Source organism: Bos taurus, chromosome 11 (genome assembly GCF_002263795.3).
Source record: "Bos taurus isolate L1 Dominette 01449 registration number 42190680 breed Hereford chromosome 11, ARS-UCD2.0, whole genome shotgun sequence".
Taxonomy (NCBI): domain Eukaryota; kingdom Metazoa; phylum Chordata; class Mammalia; order Artiodactyla; family Bovidae; genus Bos; species Bos taurus.
The window spans coordinates 99,808,077-99,836,015 of NC_037338.1; the positions used below are offsets into that span (position 1 = coordinate 99,808,077).

Genomic DNA, 27,939 nt, shown 5'->3' on the forward strand with positions numbered 1-27,939 from the left:
TCCTTTTAACAATTTAAAGCACACTTGGTGTATAGTCTCTTTCAGATGTGCTGAGCTCAGTTTCAGACTATGCCTATTCTCCCCTGCGGTAGATCATTTTGTCCTGTTTTTAGCTGTCTAAAACAGGTTTCTATTTTTAGCTGTCAGCTAAGACCTCTCCACTGAGGATCCTGCCCTTTTGCTGGGGGTCTTCAGTTATGAAATAGTTTCTGGCTGTGGTTTTCCCCTCCCAATTTCCAAGACCTGGGAATTTCCCATTCTTTCTTTCTAGATTAATTTTTTCTGTTGTTGTTGCTAAAATTTGTAGATGTTCCTCAGCAGGAGGAGTGAGGGGAGTATCACCATTAACTCAGTCTGCTAGGTCACTGGAACCAAAAGCCAAATTGAATAAAAGCATATTATTTAAAATCAATAGGAAAAAAAATCAATAGGGAAAGTATGGGCTAGTTGTTAAATGGTATTAAGACAACTGTTCAATAATTAGCAGGGAAGGTAATTCGTCTTAACATGCACCTAAAGTAAAATAAATTGCAGAGATAACAAAAATATGAAAGTCAAACTGTAGAAGTGCTAGATGAAAATCATGTGAGTGGGGAAAGTCTGTTTAATTATTCCGTTGATGGTAAAATGCTCTTGAAACTTGGACTACAAAAAAGTTTAAAAGTTATGTATGTTGAAGAACTATGAAAAAAACCCCAAAGGAAGTGACGAATTAGAGAGATATTTACAAGATATAATGAAGGTTCAATATCTTCACCTACAAAGAGCTCTCACACACCCAGAAAAAGACAATAGCGAATAGGGAATTGAGCGAAGGACATGAATCAGTTAAAAAAAATAATAAGAAGAAAAACAAATGACCAACAAGCACGTGAAATAAGAATTGCAAAATAAAGAAAACAGATGACCAGCAAGTTTATGAAAATATGTTTCTCTCCACTAAAAAAAAAAGTACTTTAAAACAAGAGATCCTCTTTACCTTATCATATTGGCCAAGCAGTTCAAAAAGGTTAGAATATCCTGTGTGGTGAGGGGGCAAAGTAATTTAACACGACTCTCTTTCCTTGGTAGGAGTGTGTAGTGGGTTGAATGGTAGCCCCCAAAGATATGATGATGACCTAACCCCCAGAAGCCATAAATGTTACCTTATTTGAAAAAAACAGTCTTTGCTGATATAATTGAATTAAGGATCCTGAGCTGAAGAGACCAACCTGGATTACAGGACAGGGTCCTTGTAAGAGGCACATGGGGTAAAAATAGAGGAGGCCATGTGACCGTGAGGCAGGGGCTGGGGTGACAGGGCAGGTGAATGTGGGCAACTAGCAGAAGCTGAAGCAGACAAGGGAAGATGCTCCCCCAGAGCCTTCAGGGTGAGGGCGGTCCTGCTAACAGCTTGATTTTGGACTTCCAGCCTCCAGATACGTGAGGGAATGCATTTCTGTTATTTTAAACCCCCAGGTTCGTGATAATTTGCCATGGCAGTCCTAGCACACTGCCATCAGAACATTTTCAGGAGGGCCGCGAGGCAGTATGCAGACAGACAGACTGGCCCTAGAGTGTGCCTGCTCCTAACATGTCTAACTTTCCTCCTAGAAATTACTCAACATTAATAATTGAGGATTTGTTAAAGATTTCTCGGCAAGGATATTCACAAAAGCCTTCTTTAAGGATATTTGAATAAACAACCTCAATGGTCTACGAGAGAGGGTTGGCTAAGTAAATGATGCTTTAGCTCTATAACCAGAGAGACCAAAAATAGTAATACCCACAATGGATGGAATACTTTTGAGGTGCCCACAAGGAATGAGTACTTTCTGCCTCTGACCTCATGTAATTCTCACAGTAAGGCTGTAAGGCTGGCATCAGTGGCCCCAACCACACAGAGGAGGGTGGCGAGGTCAGAGGGTGGAGGCCAACTGTCCAATGTGACACGGCCAAGGGACCAAGATTCTGACCTCAAGCCCTGCGCTGTGCACGTATCCATCAAGCGATGGGATGACTTCCTGGAGCAGCATCAGATCACCAGGTGACAGAACAGGCGGATGCTGGGCAGCAGAGTGTCGGATGGAAACAAAGCGGTGGAGCACGTCCTATTTTTGCAGAAATAAAAAGTGCCTTCCATTGCAGAGGAAAAAAGGCTGGGAGGATTTACTATGCACGTTAACAGGGAGGTGACCTCTGGGGAGGGCTTTGGTGATTTTGACGTTCTACACACACATCTTACAGCTTTGGTAATCAGAACAAAATGATAAAAACCAAAACCACGACGCCGGGCTGGGCGGACCACACCTGCCTCGGAGTGTGTGCTAGGAGATGGGGAACAGCCGCGGGACCCCAGGCGCCTGACTCCCCTGCCCTTGGCCTTCTCCCCGGCGCTGCTGTCTGCACCTTCTTTGCACCCGCTCATCCGCGGGCATCGATTTTTCCATCCTTCAGAGAAGCGCCTGAGGAAAAGGAAAGAGCATCTCTGGATCAATGAGCAGAGCCCTGCAGCCAGGATCAGGGGGGTTTCGCGGGCCGTCTGTCACTGTCCTGCCCAAGACTGGAGGGGGAGACTGGGGGGCAGTGGAGAAGCTGGCCAGGCTGCCCGCAGTGGTCCCGTGAATGTGCCCTGTGTGTGTGTGTGCGTGTGTGTGTGTGTAGCAGGTGGTCTGTGGTGTGGGGGCTGATGCAAGATAGGTGTGGTGGGGGGAGTATATGTGGATGTGGGGTCGGGGGTGCAGGGGCTGTATGTGGGTGAGTTGTGCATGTGGATGACATTAGGGCAGAATAGGAAAACAGGGTACAGGGTAGGGTGGGGGGTGACTGCCCACTGCCAGCTGCCAAGGCTGAGCTTTGCCTAGAGAATCAGGAAGCCTCCCAAGTCCCCTCTGTGAAGTAGGCTCCTCTCAACTCACCCTCACAGCTCAGTGAGGATGGGGCTGGTACCCACCCACTACACAGATGGGAAAACTGAGGGCTGAGTGTGTGTGTATATGTGTGTGTGTGAGAGAGAGAGAGAGAGAGAAAAGGAGTTTCAGGGAGGGGAGGAGGAACCGTGAGAGGGGAAGGGGAGGAGAGAAGCAGAAGAGGGAAGGGGGGACAGAGTGGGGAGGGGAAGGGGAGAGGGACTGCCCTGTGGCTGCTCCCGGCCTGCAGACCAGAACCCCATCTGAGACACCGGCGCTCACCTGGGCCGGGTGCTGCGGGTCGGGGCACAGACGAGAGTCACCCACTTTGGCCCTGCCCTTGGAGGCTCCCAATGGGAAAGGGGGTCCATGTGTGGGCACTCTTGGGTCGGAGCTGGCCAGTCTGGGTCAGCAGACCTTCACCCCCTGCTCTTGAGGCCTATCCGAGCTTCACCCACCCATCACACGACCCTCTTCCGTCTGCTCAAACCCCCTCCCGACTTGTCTTTTGACTAAAGCGGGTGCCCTCACTCGTGGAAACACACCTCCTCTGGGAAGTCCCCGTGGACCAGCTCTCCAGTCCCTCCAGCCCACAGCTCCCTGTGCTTCTCCTCCAGGGCCCCCACAACCATCATCCCTGAAGATTTTAGTCCACTGTTATCCGTCTGTCTTCTCAGCCTAACTGTGAGCTCCGAGAAAGGCAGGCTGAAACCGTGGGTCCTCTTGGCTGGGTGTGCCGTGCCCACCCACTGGCCAGGCACCGAAAATGGCTCAACATATGTTTGTTGCATGAATGAATGAACCATGATAATTGCTAAGAAAAGAAGTGTGCAGATGGTCTATTATGAAGTTCTGTGAGCACGGATTGGGTTTGTGTCCACGTGCCCGAGCGCTGAGGTGGGCTCACGTGTGGGTACGGTGCCTTCATGGACACGTGCACGTCTGTCGGGGGGGTGCGCATGCGGTGTGCACAAGGCACTCAGTGCTTGTGTGTGTGTGTCACACGTGTGTGTGTCACACGTGTGTGTGTCACATGTGTGTGCATGTATGTGGGTCCATGCATTTCTATATGCCAGCGTGTGCAGGTGTGTTTACACCCGTGTGAGTCCACGCTGCTTCTTGCTGCAAGTTGGAGGCATGTCAACATCCTTCTCTCAGGCTTGCTCTCTCTCCATGACCTGCAGCCTACCTTTCTGCTTTCTGCAGCCTCCAATCCCAGCCCCCACCTCTCGCAGCCCGAGCAAAGACTCTAGCTCCAACTGGGCTTCAGCTCTGACATTCCAGCTCATTCCAGCACTCAAGGCCCAGACGTTGCCTGGAACACCACAAGCGTGTCATCTCGGCTGGGTGCTTTCGCCTCACTCCATCTTCTCGTCTGAAAAGTGGACACCACGCTCACAGACACGCATGGCACGGGACCTGGTGTGTAGGGAGCACTGGACAAATGCTACCCAGCGCGATGTCCCCAGTGGTGACAATGGTGACGATGTTCCTCTTGTTGTTGTCGTTCACTCCCTGTCGTGTCCAGCTCTGCCACTCCGTGGACAGCAGCACGCCTGTCCTTCACCATCTCCTGGAGCTCGCTCCCACTCACGTCCACTGAGTCAATGATGCCATCCACCCATCTCGTCCTCTGTTGCCCCCTTCTCCTCCTGACTTCCATCTTTCCCAGCATCAGGGTCTTTTGTTCCCCTGGCAGCTGCAAACCAGGGTGATCCAAAGGACGTGGGGAAGGTAAGCCAAAGCAGCGCCCTGCCCTGGGCGGGTGATGACTCCCCTCCCTCCTGGCCATGGGCTCCCAGAAAATGCCGTGGTGGAAGGAGTCGGGGAATGAGGAGCAGATGTGCAGCCCCAGGGCTCATCCTGGAGCTGAGTCCCCCGCCCGCTGCGGTCAGGGCGTGGGCTCTCCCACAGCAGTGCTTGGCCGGCCCCACACCCATCACACGTGTGCGATGGACTTGAAATCAAACCCCAGCTCTTCTCTGTGGCCTGCATCTCCCCCCTCTCTTTGCTCAGGCTATGTGTCTGTCTTTCTGCTCCTCTCACACTCCAGGCAGGTTTCTGCCCCGGGGCCTTTGCATTTGGCATTCTCTCTGCCTGGTGTACCGGGTCCCCAAACGGTCTCATGGCCGGTGGCCCCTGCTCAGAGGCCCCCTCCTCAGTATCCCCATTCATTCACCGTCACACCACTTATCAACAGCTACAATTACATTAACACTTTTAGCACTTGACACTTTAAGCAGGCTATTGTGTGTGTCTTAATCGTCTTGTGAAAACTTGTCAACAGAGATCTGTAGGGGAGAGGGAGGGGCCTGGCTCTGAGCCCCGTAGTTCTATTTATTCAGCACCTACTATGTGCCAGGGGTGGCGCTAGTGGTAAAGAACCTGCCTGTCAACACAGGAGACATAAGGCACTTGGGTTCAATCCCTGGGTTGAACTTCTGGTTGATCTCCAGAAGATCTCCTGGAGAAGGGAATGGCAACCCACTCCAGTATTCTCGCCTGGAGAATCCCCATGAACAGAGGAGCGTGGCGTGCACAGCCCATGGGGTCGCACAGAGTGAGACACGACTGAAGTGACTTGGCAGGCAGCATGTGCCAGGGTGCAGCCGGAAGTCTAGCCGGCTGGGTGACCCTGGGCCACCTGCCCTAACCTCTCAGGCCCTCAGTTTGTCCATCTGTAGAGGGAAAGCCAGCCCCAGACCCCTTGAGGGAAACTCACCTCCATTCTGATGGTGTCTCCGGCTCTCTGAAATGTGGCCAGTCTACAGAACTGGGGAACGTGGGGCGCGGGGTCTGCGGCCTCCTTAGCCTGCTCTGCTTTACCGCCACCCTGCCTTTGCAGGGAGCACCTTGGCAGTCTGACTGCACGTCCTCTGGATTGCTTCCCTGGCTGGCGTTGTTGGGAGCTCTCAGCCCACCACGTTTTGTTTGTTTACCTCTAGGCTCTGAGCTGCAAGGCCTGGGACAGATGTTTTCTTCCAGCATCCTGGCTCAGAGAGGGACACCCTACAGGACCCCAGGACCTTACCCAGCTGAGACAAGGTCTGGGATGGGTCTTCCCCTCTCCCACCAATTTGCTGTCCACTGGAAAAGAAGCCACGCCCTTCTCTGTCTGAAGAAACCCTGGTGCCCCTGCACTACCTGTCCACCCAGAGCTCCAGACTGGGCAGCCCTGGCAGGACTATTCACAGCTTCTACCTGATGTGTGTCCAAAAGGCCGGACTTGATGCGCGCCCCAGCGTCTGAGCCTTTTCTGTTAAGACTGGGTCTGGTTTCTGTGTTTGTTTCAGCTGTGAGGGTCCCTGGGGCGCCTCTGGAGGAGGCGGTGAGGGAAAGGCAGAACACCAGGTGGGCAACCAGCTTCCCTGTCTTCCCTCTTGCCACCCAAGCCCCAGGGGTGGAAAACAATCCACACAGCCAGAAACCTGGCTCTGCAGCGGCGGGGCTGGAAAAGCTTGTTCTGGAAGGGAAGGAAGAGGGGAGGGGGCTCCCGAGGCCCCAGGGCCGTGGTCTGGGAGCCCTTCTCACCGGCCATGTGGCCCTCGGCCTCCCAAGGCAGTCACTTGGAGGTTCTGTCTCTGGGATTCCGTCTCTGGCCAAGGCCACCTGAGTCAGGACCAGCTGCAGGGTCTCATCGCTCCAGGGAGCCTCAGGGAAGAGGCTGGGGAAGGAGAGGGGAGGAGGGCTCAAGGCTAAGGGTCCTTTGGGCTCTGGGATAAGCTCAAGCCTAGCAGCAGGACTTGGCCACCGCCCAGGGGGTTTTTGAGCGCTGCAGGGTGCCCAGCCCTGGGCTGTGGCCGGAACCAGGGGAAAGGGAAGGAGCCTGGTCGCCGTAGGGCCTGGGGATTCCATCGAGCCGAATGACTGCCTGGCCGAGGGGGTGGCGATTCCCCTGCAAGCCACCAAGCACGCGCTCAGCTGCCGGGAATGCGCCGCGCGCGCCCAGCCCGTCGCCACCGGCATAAATTCCCGAGCTGTCTGTGCATGTCTTTTTCTTTCACTAGAGGTTGCTCACTTTCACTTCTTGCTTCCTTTCGGCTCCTCCGCCGGCTCCGTGAGCGCGTGTGCGCGTGGGGCGGTGCGGGGGGCGGGGGCGCCTGTGCCCGCGCGCTCCCGGCGGATGCGACCCTAGCCCACAGGGAGGGCGCGCTCTGGCATCGAGGGGTCGGCCGCCCAGCGTCCGATGGCGCTGAGAACTGGCACCGACGGCCCCCAGCCCAGCCCTGCTCGTTTCTTCGGTCCCAGTGGCACCCTGCGCTGCCCCGGCAGATTGGGGTCCCGGGTGGAACAGACCAGAAAAAAGAGCTGTCTTCATCCTGAGTCTGTGAACAGGCCAACCCCCTCCGCCCTCACCGACTTCTTTCACATTCTGGGTCTTTTTTAAAAAAGAACAAAACAAAACACGATTCGCCCAGAAGCTGCTGCTACTTCTTCATACTCCAGAGGCCTCTCTGTAGTCTTTCCCTCTCTAAACAGGAAACCGAGGCCAGGATGGATGGAGCCTTGCTCCACTAAGCAGAAAGCCACATCCGGTGGTAGCCAGAGCCCTTTGCTTGAGAATGTAGGATTTGGACGAAGCTGAGAAGGGCCTCTGTGGCTTCCTTTAAGGCCCCAGCCTGCTGGCCTCCTTACAAGTCTTTCAGTGCATCCTGTGCCCAGGGCCCACCTCAGAGCCTTTGCACAGGCTCTGGGCTCCCAAGGGGCCAAAGACCTCCTTTCCCCACTAGCTGTGTGACTAGGCAAATTACCTAACTGTTCTGAACCTTCATCTCCTTCCCTGTAAAATGGTGTCATAATAGGATGTTTGGGGATTCAAAGTGATGACCAATACAGAGCACAGGACCGGGCAGAGGAGGGACACTGGTGGGCCCAGCCCAGATGTGGGGATTAGGCAGAAACCAATCCCTTGCCAGGGACCCCCAGCCCACCCCACCCTCACTCCTTCAAGGAGCCTCTTCACTGCTCACCTCCCCAGTCCCTGCCAAGGTCTTCTCCAGGCCTCTTTGGAGGAACCTCACCCAAAACAATTTCCTGCCCCAATTTCTGCTGTGAGGACTAGCAGGAGGCAAGAGAAGGGGGACCAGGTCCGGAGGCAGGAGAACTGGCTTCCGTTTCCAGCAAACTCTGCCTCACAGTGTGATTGTGAGCCAGTAGCTTGGCCTCTCTGTGCCTCATTTCTTTCTGTGTGAAACTGAAGCAGAAGGCTGCCTGGCTCACATCTCAGGTCCCCAGGTGGACAAAGCAGACTGTGGGTGGGATGTCATTCCAGGCAGTGAAAAGCCTCAGATGGAAGCACGTTGCTGCAGTAATTTACAGCCATCCACAGAGCGTCGGCTCAGGCTTGAGGAATCAACTTGTCAGCTGGATCTGAGGGGTCTCTGCCACCTGTGCTAATGGAAGGTGGCTGGAAGGCCACTTCCAAGAAAGGTACAGCCGGATGGGTTCTGCCACTCACGGCCGGCTTTAGTCATCAGTTCCAGCAATAGGGATGCTTGAGGCACTGTCACAGCCCCCAGAGGGAGCACCCGGCGGGGAGGGAAGCCTCATGTCCGCGGCTGATGAATAAGATCTTGACTGGGTCGCGGTGTGCCCCCTTCCTCAGCCCTGCCGCTTGGCCCCCACCTTGACTCTCTTTTGCCTCAGTTTCTTTCTCCTAAGTGTGGGCTCCACAGAAGCCTCCCACGCCCCAGGTCAAACTGCCATCTTCCCCCCACCCACCCCAGTTCACGCCTCCTTTATTACCGGGAATCGCCACTGATTCTTCAAGCCACAAGCCCGTGGACAACTTGTTTGCTCCAGATAGAAACACCAGCATTGATGTGCTGCATATTCACTGTAAAACTGGAAACAGTATGAAACACATACATTGGGGCTTCCCTGGCGGCTCAGAGGGTAAAGCATCTGCCTGCAGTGAGGGAGACCGGGGTTCGATCCCTGGGTCGGGAAGATCCGCTGGAGAAGGAAATGGCAACCCACTCCAGTACTCTTGCCTGGAAGCTGCAATCCATGAGATGTCAAAGAGTCGCACACGACCGGGCAGCTTGGATCAGGCTCCTTGCTTCTTCTTGCTGTGAGGTCATCTGACAGTATGTTTCAGTTTCACCTAATCAGAGTAAATAAAAATAATAAATAAAATAAAACACATACATCGAAGAATGGAAGTTCCTTCATATTTGTCCCCCTAGAAACAGTTACTGCCCACATTTGGTGAACTCCGATATCTGTTTAGACTCTCAGTTATAGCAGGCAGAAAACCCAATCAAAATAGAAACTATGGGCCCATGTAATAGAAAAATGCAGCATGGTTTTGATTCAGGTATGGTTTGATCCAGAGGTTCATGATGCTCTTGAGGCTCTGGCTTGACTTCTCTGCAGTTGTTTTCCCTCTGCTCTCCTCATGGTGTCAGCTGGGCCAGTTAGGAGGGCAGCAGGGGCTCATTCTTGCTTCCCAAGGATGAATGTGGAGTCCTGTTTCTCGGAGGTGTTCTGATCCAGCCTGGAGGGGGTCAAAGAAGACTTCCTGGATGAGGTGGGGCCTGAACTAATCTTGAAGAACCCACGTTGGGAGAGTCAAGAGTCTTTTATGTATGAGAAAGCAAAGTGCCCTTTCAGTGGAAACCTGACGCTCAGAAAAGTTAAGTCGTGGGATTGAAGAGGCTGAAGTGGTCTACAGGGACTGCGTGAAGCAAGTCAACAGGTCAAGTTCCCATTTTGCAGACAGGTCTGAGCCAGAGCCTCAGGCTGAGTGGCCTCAGGCAAGCCAGCCCCATCTCCCTGAACCTCAATTTACTCGTAGTGAAGTGAGGGCAGCACCAGACCAGACCTCAGGGTCGATGAGCCAAAAAGGTGAGCAGGGGACAGGTCCAGCCTGGTCTGTCCAGCAGGGTCCTTCCTACACCTGCTCACAACCCGCACACATCAGTCTGAGGGGAGTTTCCAGGCTGGGAGGGGTTGCCCCACTCCCTGCATCCATCAGAGCTTGGCTATGTGTCTGGCCAACTGACAATCCTTCTTTTTCCTTGGCAGGCAAGCCATTAAGTGCCAGGCCCCAAAAGCACTGGCCTGTAGCCTCAGCATTAAGTGTATTTGCAGCCATTAGCAAGAGGCCCCCACTTGGCCATTCAGGGCAAATGCAAAGCCCACCCCTGGCCCCAGCTCCCTGGGGGATGCTTATTAAAGCTCCATCCTTGGAGGAGAGAGCAGCGGCTGAGAAGAGAAATGGGGCTTCTAGGACCCACATGGACATGTGTATAGGTTGTTCACTGCACAAAGGTACCGCTCAGTGGGCAAGCGGAACTACGATTCAGCCAGTCCTCCACGTCCCAGACGACGGGCCCTGACTTAGGCTGCATTCCACATAGGAGATGGTGCCCTGCTGCAGAAAGAAGCCATCCGAGAACTCGAGGCCCTGCATCGTCTTTTTTTAAAAATTGCATTTTTACTGACATCTTTTTGGAGTACAGTTCTGTGACTTGTATCATGTGTATAACTTTGTGTAACCACCACAAGTGGGATGCAAAACGGTCTTCTACCAGCCCAAAGTCTCCGTTGTGCTGTTCTTCTATAGACATCCTCCCCTTGCTCCCAACCCCGGCAACCACAGATCTGTTCTGCATCACTTGTCTCTTAGAAAATGGAATAATGCAGTATGTGATATTTTGAGATTGGCCTTTTTCATTCAGCATCGTGGCCTTGAGAGTTGTCCAAGGTAATGTGGGTATCAATAGTTTGCTCCTTTTTATTTCTGAATAATAGTCCGTGGTCAGGATGTCCCATTTTATCCATTCATCCGCTGAAGGACATCTGGGTTGCTTCTACCTCAGGGCTTTTACAAATAAAGCTATTATGAACATCCATGCCTCTGTGACCATGAACACACACGTCTTTGCATGGACCTGAGTTTTCATTTCTCTGGGATAAATGCCCGGGAGTAGGATAGCTGCGTTACAGGGCAAGAGTATGATTAACTTTTTAAGAACCTGGCAGACTGTTTTCCAGGCTGAACGTCCTGTTGGGTATCCTGATCTGTAATGTACAAGAGTTCCAGTTGCTCTGTTCTTGTCAGCACTTGATATTGTCAGTTTTTATTTTAGCCATCCCAGTGGGTATAAAGTGGCGCCTTATGCTTTTGATTCTCATGTCCCTCTCATGTCTCATCTCATGTCATGATGGTTAACGATATTGAGTGTTTTTTCATGCATTTATTTTTCATCTGGTAAATCTCTGATGAAGTGTCTATACAAGTCTTTTGTTTTCAGATTGGACTGTTGTGAAACTATTGAGTTTTGACCGTTCTTTATATAGTCTGGATACAATTCCTTTGTCCAGATATGTGATTTGCAAATATTTTCTTGCAATCTGAGGCTTGTCTTTTCATTCCCTTAACAGTTTCTTGTATAGAACAAAAGTGTTAAATTTTGATGAAGTAAAACATATCAAAAATTTTTTTCTTTTGTTAATTGTACTTTATTGTTATGTCTAAGAACTCTGTCTAATCCCAAGTCTCAAAGATTTTTCTCCTGTGTTTTCTAAGTTTTATGTGAGAGATTTAAGTCTGTCAACCACTGTGGGTTGATTGTCTTTTTTATTTTTATTTTTTTATTTATTTTTTATTTTTATTTTTTTGATTGTCTTTTTTAATATGGGGTAAGGTAAAGGTCAAGATTCCTTTCTTTTTATGTGTCCCACAGTATTTATGAAACTAATGAATGAAAGGCACGAAGGATCAGGTAGCAAAGCTGGCCAAATGGGGGAGATCAAGACGGTGTAAAACGAGTCAATGGGTAAAGGACGTTTTTCAGCAAATGGTGTTAGACATTAAAAAAAAAATGAAACTCAACCTATCTTATACAAAACCAAAAAATGATTCTCAATGGATCATAGACTTGAATATAAAAAGTAAAGGCCACCAGCAACCCCATCTGTGTCATAGGAGATTCCCAGCCCTGCTCTGCTGTCAGATGACACAGGAGTGGTGAGAATTACACATGCATAAAGGGTAAGGAAGTCCCTGGTGGCTCAGACGGTAAAGAGTCTGCCTGCAGTGCGGGAGACCTGAGTTTGATCCTTGGGTTGGGAAGATCCCCTGGAGAAGGAAATGACAACCCACTCCAGTATTCTTGCCTGGAGAATCCAATGGACGGAGGAGCCTGGTGGGCCACAGTCCATGGGGTTGCAAAGAGGTGGACACAACTGAGAGACTTCACTTTCACTTTCAAAGGGTAAGTCGAGTGTGAACCTTCTGTGGCCACACCAACATTTATCACGTGGGAACCCTGCACCAAGTGTTCCCCTGAAGGCTGTCTTTGCATCCTCTCATTTAATCCTGAGATAAATCAACACACTTTTAGTAGTTGGTGATTTAGGGTTTGGTGTTTTTGTCCTCACTCTATGCATAAGGAAATTGAGCTCAGAGAAGTTGAGAAACTCACCTAAAGTCACATAGTAAGTGGGGGAGCAAAGTTTGAAACCAGAGCGTTCACCTCTGCTAGCGTCAGGCAGGGCACAGTCAGGCCAAGGTAATAGCTGGTACTACGGGCTGTTGATGGATCACGTGGTTACGGGGCCCTGGTGGGGGTAGGTGTGGAGGGGGCACATGTGAACTTTTCTCCCAGGATTCTGGGGAGATCGGAGGCCCCTTGTTCTCTGGAGAGGCTCAACTTAATCCCCTTCATGATGATGCCTCCTCCTCCATGATGATGGCTCTTGTTTGGGGGAACTCACGGGAACCAACGCGGGCCTGATGGTGTGGATAGCTTCCGGAAAGCGCAAGCGCATGAGGGTACATGCCAGGCCTGAGCTGCTGGGATCGTCATCCCTGCCTCCCTGACTGGTCCTTCCAGCTCCTCGGCCTCTCCTTTGTTCCTAGAGCGTCCCCACCCCCACCCTTGCCCAGCCTGTAACCCCCCACCTAGGTCGGCCTCTCCACTTCTCACTTGTTTAAACCCAACTGCTGTTTCAGCATTCAGCTCCAGTGATGCCTTCCCCAGCAGCTCCTCTGGGCTCTCCGTCTTCCTGCTGCTGATAAATACAGTCTAGTCCCATATGGTCTGAAAAGCTAGTGTTCTGCAGCATAACCTTCTAGGGACGCATGGGTCTCTCCAGAGTTTTCTAGATGCACCTCAAATGTATCTGGGAACAGTATCAGCCCCAAATAGGCTGTGAGGACAGGGCCTGAGTCTTTTTTTTTTTTTTTAACATTTTTTGTTTTTGTTTTGGCCACACTACACAGCTTGTAGAATCTTAGTTCTCTAATCAGGGATTGAACTCAGGCCACACGGCAGTGAAAGCTTGGGATCCTAACCACTAGGCCACCAGGGAACTCCCTGGGGGCTGAGTCTTAATCCTCTCTGCTGGGCCCAGAGAAGACTGGCTCCCAGTCCATCAGCCCACCTCTGCTACCACCTCCCTCGCTGTGTGACTCAGTGTCTTGTTCAGTCGCTCAGGCATGTCCAACTCTTTGTGACCCCTTGGACTGCAGCATACCAGGCTTCCCTGTTCTTTACCATCTCCCTGAGTTCGTTCAAACTCACATCCACTGAGTCGGTGCTGCCATCCAGTCATCTCATCCTCTGCCACTCCCTTCTCCTCCTGCCCTCAATCTTTCCCAGCATCAGGGTCTTTTCCAATGAGTCGACTCTTCGCATCAGGTGGCCAAAGTATTGGTGCTTCAGCTTCAGCATCAGTCCCTCCAGTGAAAGTGTCTGGCCTGCCATAAATGCCCCATCAAGGGGAAGAGGTGCTGCTGTTGTTTTCGGGGCTCTTATTTTTATTTCCAGGACGCTTTCTGGAGCAGAGTAGCCAGATATGGATGCTGAGAGGGTCTGCTGCTCTCTGGAGGGAGGCCAAGTCTTACTGCAGCAGGAAACCTCCCTTCCTCCCCACCCCCACAAGCCTAGAACTGGAACAAGCCTATCACGCCGCCTTGTCCATGCAGCCTGCTCCAGCCTCCACTGCAGGACTGCAAGCTCCTACGGGCAAGGTAGGGGCGGGGAGAAGGACCAGCTTTTAATTCTTTTCCCCTCGCATAGCCTGGAGTTGACCCTCAGTGTGACACTGAAGGGGCCCTAGGGAGGCTGGGGTCAGGCAGAGGAGAGCAGCCTCTTGCCTAATGAAGTCTGCCCAGAGCCCAGACCTCCTCCAGCCTAATTAGATTTTATGATCCCGAAGGAGCCACCCTGGATCCTTGCTCACCTCCAAACCTCATCAGCACCCAGCCTCATCCAGTCCAGGCCCTGCATCTCACACACAGCTGGCAACCGGCCACTGGCCCTGGCCTCCGACCCCTCCCACCTGAACGCTGGTTCTGCCGCCTCGCCTGTCTCACCCACTCTTGATCAATGCTGGGGACATCTTTCTAGAACACAGATCAGAATGGTATTCCCCTCCACTCCCCAGACTCTGACTCCCTTCATCAGGGGCCTCTCCATCTTTTGATCCACAGTCATCACCTGGGGATCCTATTGAAACGGAGAGGCACTGGGACCCATCTCCCAAGAGCACGATTTCTGGGGTTTGGAGCAAGGCCCAGGACCCTGCATTTCACAAATAAGTCCCCCTTCAGGGCTGAAGACAGGGACCCACTCATACCGTCACATTCTGGCTCAAAACCCTAAGGTCACAAGGATATAAATTGAACCTGGCCTTCCGGAGCACCGAGAAGTTGTACTATCAAGAAAGGTGGCTAGAACAGGTTTTCCGAGAGCAGTTTTCTCACCAGATTGTTAGCCTTAAATGTCTAGACACGGACTTTCACTTTGGCCTTGGGGACCACAAATGCCAGGCATGGTCCTGCTTGGATCTCAGCTTTTTATTGCCTCATCTGCAGGATAAGCACCAGAGGGCTTAGTCTGGCTTAGATCTGACCCCCTCCCTTCTCCATTCTCCTCCAGCATCCAGCTCATGGTCTCTGAAGGCAGCAGGCAGCTTATCACCTCTGTGCCTTTGTACATGTTCCTCTGCCTGGAACACTCTTCTCCCACTTGTCCCCTTGGAGAACTCCTATTCATCCCTCAAAACCCCATTTAGATTCCATGGTTCCGGAGGGCCCCATCGTGCCCTCACCTCCCTTTCTGGTTGCATGTACACTGTTTTCTTATAATGATTCTGTCTTATTGCTTCCCTGGAGGCAGTTTATCATCTTTGCTGTAACGGTTTTAGAATCAGGAAACTTGGTTTTACCTCTGGCCCTGATGCTTACCAGGGATCTGAACTTGGGTGCTGTCCACTCATCTTTCTGAGACATTTTCATTATTGATAAAAGGGAAATTAAAATACTCCCTCTGCATTGGGTTGCTTTGGCGTTTGAATGAGATGACCCGTCTGTGGGACTTGGCACGGTGCATGGCACAGAGTCACTGTTCCATTGTTTTGACGTCTTTCCTGATGTTGGGCAAGTTCTGTGACATCCACGAGTGTGTCTCCATGTCTTTAGACCCTTGGGGCTTCTCCCAGAATGCACCACGGGAAGACAGGTTGCAAGGTAGCACAAGACTCTGCTGTTCTGCCTCATCCCTGGAAATTGTCCCCATCCTGAGTGCTTAGGGAAAGGGCCTCGCGTTCCTCTGGGGGCATCCATTAGAAGTGAGAGAAGCCTGCAGTGCCCAGAGGGTGAAAGAAAAGCAGGGATCAGAATGGACGCTGAGCCCCAGCTTAGAACAGCTGTGTAGTCTGGGTGCCTGCCCTCATCCCATCCCCTAGGGTCCTGCCCAGTGTTGGGGGGAGGACAGGGTGCCCGGGAGGCATGAAGACTGGCCCCAGCTGCAGAGCTGGAGCGAGAATCTCTTGATCTCTTGGCTGCACCAAGAGGCGGAGGCAGCCGGGGCCCTGGAGATGGTCTCCATGACAACCGCTGCCACTCACTCCCCATCTCGGATGTAAATTAGTTACAATTTTATTAGTGTGCAGAATTTCAAGAGGCCAGATCCTGCCTTGGAAGGGAAAAGGATGGTGGGGCGGGGGGACGGGGGAGAGTTTCCAAAGGCTTCATACTCCCAAGAGGTTCCCAAACTCCAAGGTAGGTCCACGGAGAGTGAATGGGGTCCCGTGCCCTCATTTGTCTGGCCTGTCAGCTGGTCTGGGCTGGGTGAATCAGCCTGTCCGTGGAGACGAGGGCATACAGAGGCCTGAAGCACCAGCAGTGTGCCCAGTGCTCTCCGGGCCTGCCTGGCCTCCTCTTGGCAGCCTGTCTACCTCCCCACTGGTCAGGGAAGGTGGCTGAGGGCCGCAGAGGTCATTAGCTGGCCCAAGGGTGCCTAGCTTGCCCCGGCCAGGCTCCTGTTCTCCCCTGTCCGCTCAGCTGCCTCCCAAGGTGGGTCAAAGGTCACTGAGATGCTACTGGGCACCAAGGCTGGCAGGTGAGGGCATTGCCAAGAGTTTGGGTGTCTGAGTAACTTGGGGCCCTGGGTTCCAAGGATCAGCATGCGAGGCTGCTGCAGAGGTGGCCAGGTGATGCCTAAGTCGAGGCTTTCTGATTTCTGATGCTCTGAATCATATGTGCAGATACAGGGGCATGTGCGAACACACTTTCTTCCCCAAAGGAGGCGAAAAAAGGGACAACAGCATCTTTTTCCTAAGGCCGTTGTTAAAATTAGTTTGTGTCCCCCCAGGGACAGCCCACTGTGCGTGCCCCTAAGGTGGCATTGGTCCCTCCACCACTGAGAATGCGCTCCGGAGGGCTGGACCCAATGAGATGGTGGACCAGCAACAGCCCCCGGGCTCCCGACTGGGACCGGCTCGGGGGTGGGCACCGAGGTGCCCTCCTGGGGGCAGAGGAGTTGATGCTGCAGGGATGGGACCAGGTACACATTGGGGGAGCAGGGAGTAGACAGGGAAAGCTCCAGGCAGGTGTGAGTGGCTGAGCCAGCAAAGGACAGAAAGCTGAATAAAGCACTTGGAGGCGTGACAAAGCATAGTGAAGGCTTAGGACACTGGCCATTAGGAGAACGCATGGAAAATGGATGGCAGGCTGGACAGGGGACTGGATGGGGACAGATGGAAGATGGATGGGAGGCCGATGGGAGGCTGGATAGGAGGCTGGGTGGGACAGGGATGGGAAGATGGGTAAGGTGGATAAAGGATGGGCGGAGGATGGATGGAGGGCGGGCTGGAGGCTGCTTCACACAGTGGTCAGACTCGTGGGTTACAGCCACAGGCTCCGGGATTCAAACCCCCAGCTAGTCATTTAGCAGCCGTGTCACCCGGACAAGTTTCTGTAATCTCTCTGAGCCTCAGTGTTTGGGGCAGGAGGATGGATGCACAGGGCCAGTGGAAGGAGCAATAAACTGGGGGCTCATCCATGTAAAGCACACAGTAAGTGCTTACTCAGTGTTCACACTATCATTTCATTAAACTCGGCCTTGGGGACACGGTGGTGAGAAGAAATGTGGGGGCCGCCCTTGGGGGCTCGAGTCCACTGGGGGAGGTGATCAGTCCTGATGCAGGGCCCCTTGGGGTGGAGAAGGAAGGAGGGAAAAGGGGAGGGGGGGAGGGGATGTGCGATCTGTGTCCCATGGGGGCTCAGGACAGGGGCAGGGCAGGGGCAGCTGCTGAGTGTTCAGGTGAAAGTGAATGGAGAAGCCACTGCAGGGCAGGAGGGTGGCCGGGAGCAGGGGTGAGGAGGGCAACTGTGGTTCACACAGGGGAGAGACGGGCTGGACAAGGTATGGGCCCAGCGGGGTGCTTTTCAACAGAGGATCTACGCCAGCGGAGTCTCCTTCACTCAGTCAGTATCTAGGACCCAGCCCCACTCCCGCCTCTGGGCCTCAGTTCCCCAGGTGTGCATGGGCTGGAAGATTCCTAGAGGTGTTTCTAGGTTTGGGGACAGTCTGAGCCTCATCCAGGTGGATGGCAGCACGGAGCCCTTCCTAACAGGGCTGGAGAAGCAGCTGCAAGGCCACAGGCCTGCCCTCCCGCGGTCCAGCCCACGTGCGAGAGCGACATGGAAGTGTTAGGGAGGGGTCGATGGGAGGAGAGCATCCCGCCGCCTTCCACAGGGCTCTGTGTCTATGGATCTGTCCATCTGTGTTAGAACACGGCCAAGAGGCTGGGCGGGCCCCGTGGCCTGTGGCCTGGGTGACCCTGTCCTGGAAACACGTCCTTAGAGACAAAGCACCGATTCTCCGGGGATAGCGAGGCCCCTCTTTAGCTCCTTAGTGCCCGTTCTGATGTCCCCGTGAGGGTGACAGGCTCCTTGAACTTCACTCGAGTTCGGTGTCTGGCACCAGGTGCGGAGGTTGATTCCCTGTGGGGCAGGGCCACCTGTCCGTCTCCCATCACATGGAACAGAAGCCCGCGGAGCAGCATGGCAGCTCTGGCTGGCTCCCCGCCCCCCGCCCCACCGTCTCCTCCATCTCCCGTCTTACAACTCGCCATATTTTGTGGCCCGAGGGCTGAGAATTCTAACAGGCAAGAGCAGGGATAGGCCCGCCCACCCTGTTTCAGTCGTGTGTCTTACTAATTATGCCACACACCGGAAAACTTAATTAAATCGATGCTTGGTGTGTAATTTCAACTAGTTTGGAAAGTAGGGGGAAATCAAACAGCCACACGGCCTGGTGCCGCCTTAGCAAGATCTGGCCATGCCCCGGGCGCTGGGGGCACTTGTCCTGCCAGGCTCAGCTCTGGGGCCAACACTTTCCCTCTGAAGCCCCAGAGGCCGCTCACTCCCTGGACTCAGCAGCCACACACACACACACACACACACACACACACACACCAAGAGCTACAGGAGGGGGCCGGGTAGTCAAGGGGACAGGGATGTTGGGAAAAGCCCTAAGAAGCTAGGGCTGCATTAAATGGCTAGCAAGACAGTAGGATAAAAACATAAGGAAATACAAGGAAAAGCCAGATCCATATAACTTAGGTACACCCTCTGACCCTCTGGGATTCATTTCCAGGTCTCTCTGACTCTCCTCCTCCTCCTTCCTCCTGTCCCGCTTTCGGTGACACCCCTTCTCTGTGCTCTGCGCATGAGGGCGCCCAGCTGCAGCCCACTGGGACCAGGGTGGTCCGAGGGGAAGGGACCACACCCAGGAAGGGCATCCTGGGGCCCAGGTAGCACTCCAGTGGCGGAGGAGGGGGCGACAGTCAGGAAGAGTGGGCGGGGAGGAGCTGGGCATCCTTCTATTTGATCCTGGTGTGGGGTTTTGAACCCTGTACTTTGTCAGCGAAGAGAATTTGAAGAAAAAAATAAGACAGGCATTCCCCAGCAGCAGGAGGAGCTCCAGAAGTCCGTATTTACTCAGCCCCAGATGGCCACAGCACTCGGCAGGAGCTGACTCACAGCAGGCGCCTGGTGCTCTGGGCACGGGTCAGACAGGCCCTGCTCCAGGGGACTCACCGTCCAAGGTGGGAGACACAGAGGAAACAAGCTGCAGAAAGCAAGGGGGCCACGGGCCAAGGTCTGTGGGACAGCCCCGGGGTCAGGCACGCTGCCGACGGCTGGCAGCTACCTCAACCCCAGGAGGCAGCTACCATCCCTGTAGAGCCTGGGGAAACTGAGGCAAAGACAGTTAAGTCACGGCCCAGGGTCCCGCTGGTAACAACTGCAGCTGGACTGCAAGCTGCTGCCTCTGACTGGATTATAACTGTGGAGAAACAAGGCTGCAGGGAAGGGGTCTGGGGGTTGCAGGAGACTCCCTGGGAGAAAGGGCTTCTGGTTGGGGCGTGCTGACTGTTAGTTCTGGGCCTAGAACCAGGCAGCCCATCAAGGCCTCACTGGAGCCCCATTTTAGAGATTAGGAGACTGAGGCACAGAGGTTAAGGGACAGACCTGGTGTTCAAGGGCAGGGAGAGCAGCTTGGGGCTTAAGAGACCTCAATCTGCCCTACCCCACCACGCCCAGCCCACCTGGCCATCACGCCCCACAAGGCCATGGTCGCCGCATCCTGACTCAGAATGAACAAGATGGGCAAAAGAGAGGAAAAAAGGCCTTGCTTTGCAGAGAGGTGAGGTGGTTTTCTCAAAGTCACCAGGCCTTGCATGGGCTGGTGGGGTCTGTCCCAGATGCTGGCACACCCGCCCACTGTCACACGGATGACATGGAGGCGGCAGGTCACAATGTGCGGGGACTGCGGGCCCCCAGGATGGTGAGGAACCAAGGAGGCAGGGCTCTTGGAGTTTTGGTGGCTTCTCACCACTCAGGTTTTAGGTTCCTGTCATCCCCTGGGAGAGGCCCTCATGACTGTCTTTCCCTGACCATGATGACCTTGCTGATTTCTCTCTTCCTTCTTTGCATGATCATGGGTCCAAGGACGTCTTTGTCCAAGTGGGCCAGGCACTTTTCTGTCTTGCTCTCCCCAGTACCCGGCACTTGGCACAGGCCGACCCAGAAAAGGTGCTCAGTCTATGGTGGTGAATGAATGAGTGAATCTGACCAACAGGGATAGCATGGATCCCTCCCTCACCAGGAGATTCTGAGTGTTCAACTGAGTGGGATGTCAAAGCTTAGCTGGGACTGGGCTCGGGCCCTAGTTCCGTAACGAGCAGGTCACAAGAAGCCAGATTCCAATCTTGGACCCATCCTTCCAGTGATTTGACCAAAGACTGGGGTGCCACCAGACACAGGCCAGCTGCTCAACCCAGACACCCCTAGCCAGACTCCCCGATATCCAGGGGCAGGGGGCAGGGCAGAGAGCTGGAGGTCTCTTCCTCAGAGCCCCAGGGACGGTCCTCCATCCTCTTGCCTCTAACCCTCCACTCCCTGTTCCCCCCTCCTCCCTCTCCATCCTCCCCTCCGTCCTCATCTTTCCCCTTCAACCCCATCCTTGCCCTTCAGAGCACCCCCATCTCCCAGGTTCCCCTCTTACTCAGGCTTCTCTCCCTCCCTGCCTCTCTCCTTTTCTGCCTCCAGTTCTTCCCCCCACCTCGCCGCCAGGGGCCGGGGGATTTGCAGTTTCCCCGAGCAGCCATCTCCGCAGCTGCACATCTGGGTCATTAGGACGCTCCGGAAAACCGGGGCTGCCTGAGCCCCTGCTCCTCCCCTCCCTCCTCCTCCCCCCCCTTCCCCACCCTCCTCCCCCCAGCCTCCTCTCCATCCTCCTCCAACCTCCCACCCTCCTTCCTCTTCCTCCATCCAGCATCCTGCTTCCCCCCTTCCCCAACTCCCCGCTCCAGCCAGTATTTTTAGCTCGGCTGCTGTGCATTAGTGTGCAGGGGCGCTCCTGGTGAAGCCTGGATGAGGTTTTATCTGTTGTGACAGCCCCAAGGGCAGCTGGCAGACTTTTCTCCCTCTTAAGTTTGGAGCGCACTCCCTCTCCCGCGGGTCAGAGCCTCAGCTGGATGTTGGTGTGGGGGGTGGGGGTGCAGGGTCTCGGCCGGTTCGGAGCCCCCTGGCGCGGCGTCGGGGCCGAGCGATGCCCTCCCCTCCCCTCTCCCCTCCCCCTCCCCAGCTCCCCCTCCTCCCCCCACCTCCTCCGCGGGCCTCCAGGCCTTTGTCTCTGGAAGCCTCCGCGGCGGAGCTTGCTCGCCGCACGCGGGGCTCCTGCGGCCCCGCGGCTGTTCCCTCCCTTCTCTCCTCGTTTACTCCTTTCCTTGGGCTGCTCCTCTCAAGGTTCAGTCCCTCTCCGCGTGCGCCTCTCCTGCCCGCCTCCCTCTCCGGGCCCCCCTCTCCCCTCCCTTGCTCTTCCCGGCCTCCCTTCCCACCTCCCCTTCTTCTCCCCGCTCCCCACGCCTCTCCCTCCTGCCTGGTGGGGAAAGGGGCCGGTCCCGGTGAGCGCGCCGACCCCAGCCTTCTGCCCGGTTCTCTGTTCCTCCGCCTAACCCCTGGCGGGTTCCTCCGGACCTCAGGATGCGAAAGGTTGTGAAGGGACCCTGGAGCCTGAGGGTTCTTCGAGCTGCGCCCCCCACCCCGTCTCCAGGGCTAACCGTCAGTGGGGTCCACCTGGATGCCTTTCCAGGACTCCCTCGGGTGGAGCCTGACCGCAGTGGGACCTGCTGCTGACGGACAAACGCCCCAGGACAGCCCTGCTCCCTCAGGGACGGCCTTTGCCTCTGGTCCACGGGGGCAGAGTCCTCCTGTGCGGGTGTAGGGACGGGGAACTGGTCTCAAAACCTCAACCTTTGTGAATGACCGTGTACGAGAAGCAACCCTCTGCGCATGGCACTTTACAGTTTACACTGCTCTCTGTTCCTTGTCACAGTGGCCGTGACCCTATTTTATTCCCCCCAGAGGGGTGCTATGGGGCTCAGGGAGGCCAAGCATCTTAGGTACAGACCGTCGGCCCATCTGGGTCTGACCCCTGCAGCCCAGGCCTGGCATCTGCTGGACCCTGCCCCTCACCCTAAGCTCAGCACCTTTCAGGGGGGCTTGGAGGCCCAGAGAGGCAAGGTCGCTGCCCAAGGTCACACAGTCCAGGCTGATGCAGAGAGAAGAGGGGTTTGGGGGCTCAGGGCAGGGAGCCTGAGGCCCTGAGGGATCCCAGCAGTGGCTGGAACCCTCACATGCCTGTCCTCTCCCCAGGGCAGTTGGGGGGCGGGGGTTGAGGGGGCCAGACTTTGGCCTCCTGCCTCGCCCCCTCCTGGGGCTGATGAAGGCTGTCGTATGGAGAGAGCACTGGCCCGTCTAAGACCTGCAGCCTCAGCTCCCATCCCTGCTCAGGGCCCCCAGCTGTACTCTGGGCGAATCTCCCACACCCTCTCCTGGTCCCCCAGCCCTTCCTTCTCCTGGTCTCTCTCCCCATCCAGCCCTTCAGGGCTCTGCTTTCAGGATGCTCTGATTCTGCTGCCAGGCTGGCCCCTTGCTCGTGTCCCTCTCTCCCTTCTGTCGTCTTGTCCTCTCTGTCAGCTCCTTTCCGCAGCTTTCAAGCTCCCTCCTTCTTTCTGTGTGTGTGCGTTGCTGTCTCTGTCACCCAGCCCTCTGCTCAGTCTGGATCTCTCTCTCCCTCCCTCTCCCATCCACTGTTTCTGCCCACCACACACACACACACACACACACACACACACACACACACTCCTGCTCTGCATCCCTGCAGCACTGATGGGTGAGGACTGACCCCAGGAGGAGAACCCACGTCCCCATCCCTGAAGGCACCTCCTGGCTCAGCCTAAAGCTAAGGCTGTGATGGGCTGGCATTCCAGCGATTTGGCAGCTATATTTTTCTGAGGCTCTGGGGCAAGGCTTATCCCTGACCCGGCCAAAGTTTCTGGAAGGCAGGATCCACAGCGCGCCCTCCCAGTGGTCCCACATTGCAGGGACCCAGGAGTTGAGAGCAGCCCCGAGGGCAGAGGGGTCAGGTCTGGGCTGGGACCCCAGAGTTGGTAACAGGGAAGGAGAGGGTAGCTGGGTGACCAGCAAGCCTGCCTCGGAGACCCCCCGGTCCCCCATGCTCCTCTCTGCCCGGCACATATGGACTCGGAAGGCCCGCACCAAGGGCCATCAGAGTTCTCAGGCCTCCAATCCCCTCTTCTTCCCCCTTGTTCCTCTAGGTACCTGGGAACCTGGGCCCTGGAGATCAACAATCTTGGGTTCAAGCCCCGCCCCTGCTTACTAGCTGTGCAACTTTGAGGGTGACTGACTTCATCTGTAATGTGGGGCTAAGGCAGCTGCCGCTCTTCCCCCGTCACCCGATTTCTCGGCCTTTCTGCCAGCACCGACTGGGTGTCAGCCCTGAGTTGGAGCCCTGGTTCTACCACCTGAGAAAGTCATCGGATCCATGGAACCTCAGTTTTCCTCCTCCATAAAATGGGGCTATTGATAGACAAGCCCTCATGGGCTGCCCTGAACTCACCTGGGGATGCTTGGCTCAGGGAGTGGAGAGGGTAAGAAAAGGAGTAGCTGTCGAAAGCTGTTTTATGTTGCTGCGTGTTGTTCTGAATAGTCAGCCTTGCCTCCCGCCCTCCAGCTTGCAGGAAGCATTCAGTCTTGGGCCTGGGGCTCAGAGGCTGTGTGCCCCACAACCCTTTGTGTGCTGAGGAGGGAGAGCTGAGTCTGCTTTGGCCTAGACTTTGAGGCCAGCTTTCCCCAGCTCAGATCCAGGCCTCTGGGCATTGGGAGGTTGCTGTGCTTGTGTGACTGGCTTTGTCCCCAGATTGGCAGCTGACCAAGGAAAGGAGGGACCCAGTTTTGAGGGAGGGCCAAGAGTGGAGGAGAGGGAAGGGGAACAATGGTTCCGGGAGCCCAGGAGCCCTGCTTGCTCTTCCTTGCATCACCGTGAGCAGGGGAGGGGGTGGGCCAGGGGACCCCTGGGCTCAGGGAGCATCCGTCAAGCCTTGGGTCCCAAAGTTGGAGTTACCGTCCCAGCTCCGACAGTGAAGCCCTCTGTCCTCCGCCTCATACCTGTACCTCTCCCTGACTTGCCATTTGTTTCTAAACCTTCAGCTCCGTGATGGAAAGGTCTTGGTCTTACCCCCTGCTGCATCCCTAGTACCGGTGATGGAGCAGTGACGAATAGATGTTGAACGAGTGAGTGAATGAATGACTCATCAGGTGGCCAGGGTCAGCCTGGCTCTTTCTAGATGACCAGACTCGGTGGTGCCAGGGGGATACTGCTGGGCCCTGGGTCCCCATGGAAGGCCACGGTTAACCCCAAGAAGGGTGGAACAGCCTGGTGCTTTAGGGCACAGCTGTGGTCAGCCCTGGGTTCAGGTTAGAAGGGGGAAGACCTGGGGGTGGGGGGCATTATTCTTCACGCTTTGTGGGCCTGGGCCAGCCCTGTCCTGGTGTCCTCCAGGGTCACAGCCCCCAGGCACGTTTCCGGTTTTTGCGTCATTGCTACCTCGATGTTGATGTCCTTCTTGGCCCCTCCAGGGCCACTTGCCTATGAGGCCTTGGTTTGTTTGCCCATTTCGCTTGCCCCTGGCCCAGCTTGCCTCCTCTTTGCAGTTAGTTTCTGTGGGCACTCAGCCCCCTGGACATACTGCCGGCCTAGCCCTCTCCCCTGCCTGCTCTCCCACCACAAGAGCCTTTGCGTCTACTGTTCCCTCTGCTGGGAATGCCATTCCTCTTGCTCTTGGCTTGACTGCTTCTGAGATGTCTCCCATCCTCCGAGGCAGCCCCAGCCGCTCTGCAGCGTGTGGCCCGATTACTCTCCTGAATAAGCACACTGCTGCTCTGCTCCGTTGCACTTAGCACAAATCTGTGAGCCTCTTGTCACGGTGCTTCTCTTTGCTCGTCACCTGCCTGTCTCCTTAGAAAGTCAGCTGCGTGCTGGCTGGGCCAGGGTCTGGCTTGCTTCCCCAGTGCTTGGATGGTGCATAGCATGAAAGGATCCCTGCATTGCCAGACCTCAGAGCAAGGCTTAGCATGTGGTGCAGACAACAGTGAATGAATGGACACATGAGCCAGTGATTAGACGAATAAGAAGATGGCCTTTGAAATCAGACTGCCTGGGTTTGTAGCCTGACCATCTGCCATCCTTGGGCAGATTTGCCTCTCTAGATTTCAGTTTCCTCATCTGTAAAATGGGGATAACAGGGGTGATTACCTCGTAGGGTGGTTGTGTGGATTTCTTATATTATTATGTATTGGAGTACAGTTGATTTACCTTGTCTTGTCAGTTTTAGGTGTACAGCACAATAGGTCCTTATAGGTCATTGCAAAATATTGAGTATAGTTCCTTGTGTTATACGGTAGGTCCTGGTTGATTATCTATTTATTTTTGATTGGTGCATAGGCTCAGTGGTAAAGAATCCGCCTGCCAATGCAGGAGACGTGGGTTTGATCCCTGGGTTGGGAAGATCCTTTGCAGGAGGAGATGGCAACCCACTTCAGTATTCTTGCCTGGGCAATCCTATTGACAGAGGAGCCTGGCCAGCTACAGTCCGTGGGGTCACGAAGGTCTGGCTCAGCGACTGAGCACAGAGCTGCTTTGCAATGTTGTATCACTTTCTGCTGTACGACAACGCGAATCAGCTCTAGGTACATGTAGAGCCCCCTTTCCATTTTATGGACAGTAATGTGCACGTTAATCCCAACCTAATGTATCCCTCCCACCCTTTCCCCTTTGGTAACCATAGGTTTGTTTTCTGTGTCTCAGTCTCTTTCGTGGTGTGGATTAAATGATAGCTCTGATAGCTCTCAGCACACAATATGTGAATATCAGATAGGCTTTGCAGACATCCTGTGTGCAAATACCAACCCTTGATCCCCCCCTGCCCCACCCCCACTTTTCCTATAGTCTTCGTTATCTCTGGAAATGGTACCTCCCACTGTTTGTGACACAGCAGTCAACCTTGACTTTTCTCTTTCTTCCACACCCACATCCAATCCTTTGGCAAATCCTGATGACTCTACTTGAAAGAAATCCTGAATTCAGCCATGTCTGTCTCTCCCACTGTTACTGTCCCCAGCCAGGCCAGCACCGTCTCTCGCCTGGACTCCACCAGCTTCTGACTTTTCCCACCTTTCCGCAGGCTTCTTCAGGCTGTGATCCACTCAGAAACCAGAGAGATTCTTTAAAAACACAAATCAGCCCCTGGCTCGCTCTCCCCCATTGGCCTCAGGCGTTCATAGAGACAATCCGAGCCCCACCCCCAGAAGAACAGCACCAGCCCTCAGGGCATCTGGAGACTCCACCTCAGGGTCACCGCTGTTCTCCTGCCCAGGACTTCTCATCCCCCTCTCTGCGGGGCTCACCGCCTCCCTTCACCCAGGTCTCAGTCCGTGGTCACCATCCTCATCGCCGTGACCTTCCTCTCCAAACTCCAGCCCTTTCGTTCTCTAGCCTAACCCCTCACCCTGTTGTCTCTCTAACTTGTCTTGCTCCCTGGCCCTTGGTATTGGCCTGTTTCTTTATCTCTTTCGTCCCTAGAACATGTGCCTCCCAAACTCGGGAGCTGTGTCTTGCTGTCCAGAAAGCCTCCCAGTTTTTAGGACAGTCCCTGGCAAGAGCATGTGCTTGTTGATTGCCCTGATGGGCCAAGTGAATGAATGAGTGCTGTTAGGGTCATTCTTGCTCTGCAAAAAGCCAGAGTGAGAGAAGTTGAGGAGAGAGTTAATACGATTGTGCCTAATAAGAGAAACTCCAGTGGCCTGAGCCTGCCTGTCTTCTGCCAGAGACCAGTGGGCTTTCTGTAGCTGGGGCTCAGTCTGCCTGCTGCTATGGTTACCGGGAGCCATGGCCTCCGGAAGAAAGGCAAGGCCAGGCTGACTCTGCTGTTCTACTCAGCCTGTCACACATCTTCCTTGAGTGGTCCAGAGTCTGGTGGACAAAGATCACATTCAAAGAGAGGTGGCCACCCCCATCTTGTCTTGGCTCCATTGTGCCGGATGGAGAGAGAACAGAGGGGCTGGCTGTTCTGGAAAATGGTCTATGCTCAATCCGCATGTGTTGAGGACCAGGCCAGGCTCCGGAGGTCAGCAGTCCATGGTCCCTGCCTGCAGGGAGGTTTCTGGCAGTTGGGAGGGGCCAGGAGACCAGGGCAGGCTTACCTGTGTATAAAAATAGCCCGTGCTCTCTCTGCCTGAGAGGGAGGAGGCAGGCACCTAGTGAACCAGCGAGAGAGCGCTACAGTCCCCTCCTTCCTGCTGGCCCCTCACCCTGAGGCAGCCCTGTGGCCTGGGGCGGAAGGGCCCCTACTTCTGCAGTGCTGGAGTCCCAGGTTCTTGGCACCCAGGAATGAAACAGCATCTTCTCTAACATCAGGCCCCACGGGAGGCCAACAGATTAACGCGTTTGCTCAGGGCCTTGCAGCTGGTATGGCAGAGCTTCCAGAAGGATGTCTGGCTCTTCCTATGGCCCTCCCTGGGCAGTGATGTCCTGAGATCATCCTTATCATTTTTCTGCTCTTTCAGCTGGACACTCCATCCCCGATCCTCACTGCAGAGAACAGACTCCTGAGCTCCAGAAAGCCTTGGGGACTGACCACAGCTCCCCGAGGAGCTCCTGCAGAGCCTGGAAGTCCAGGGCTGAGGCCTGTTACCGTCACATCACTGTCTCTGCCTCAGCCTGCACATGGCTTTCCCCTCTTCTGTGTCCCTGCCTTGTCTCCTCTAAGGACACTTTTGATGACACGGAGACCCCACCTGGGTAATCTAGGATGATCGGATCTCAGTATCCTTGACATCTACAAAGGACCCTTTCTCCAGATAAGGTCATATCCACAGGTTCCA

General features: G+C 54.6%; 1 protein-coding gene across 1 annotated transcript; it reads right to left on the reverse strand.

Annotated features, from left to right (window-relative positions):
• Nucleotides 1–383: 383 nt before the first annotated feature.
• LOC101904867 (uncharacterized) lies at nt 384–27,639 on the reverse strand. The gene is made up of 2 exons (XM_015473682.3): nt 23,618–27,639; nt 384–8,994 (listed from the first exon to the last, which is right to left on the reverse strand). Exon 2 carries the CDS (start codon nt 6,852–6,854, stop codon nt 5,916–5,918), a length of 939 nt encoding a protein of 312 aa, XP_015329168.1. The 5' UTR covers nt 6,855–8,994; nt 23,618–27,639; the 3' UTR covers nt 384–5,915.
• Between the last annotated feature and the right edge of the window lie 300 nt (nt 27,640–27,939).

Bases quoted from the DNA above. Each gene is read 5' to 3' on its own strand.
- LOC101904867 (XM_015473682.3), bottom strand. From the start codon at position 6,854: ATGCCGGTGGCGACGGGCTGGGCGCGCGCGGCGCATTCCCGGCAGCTG.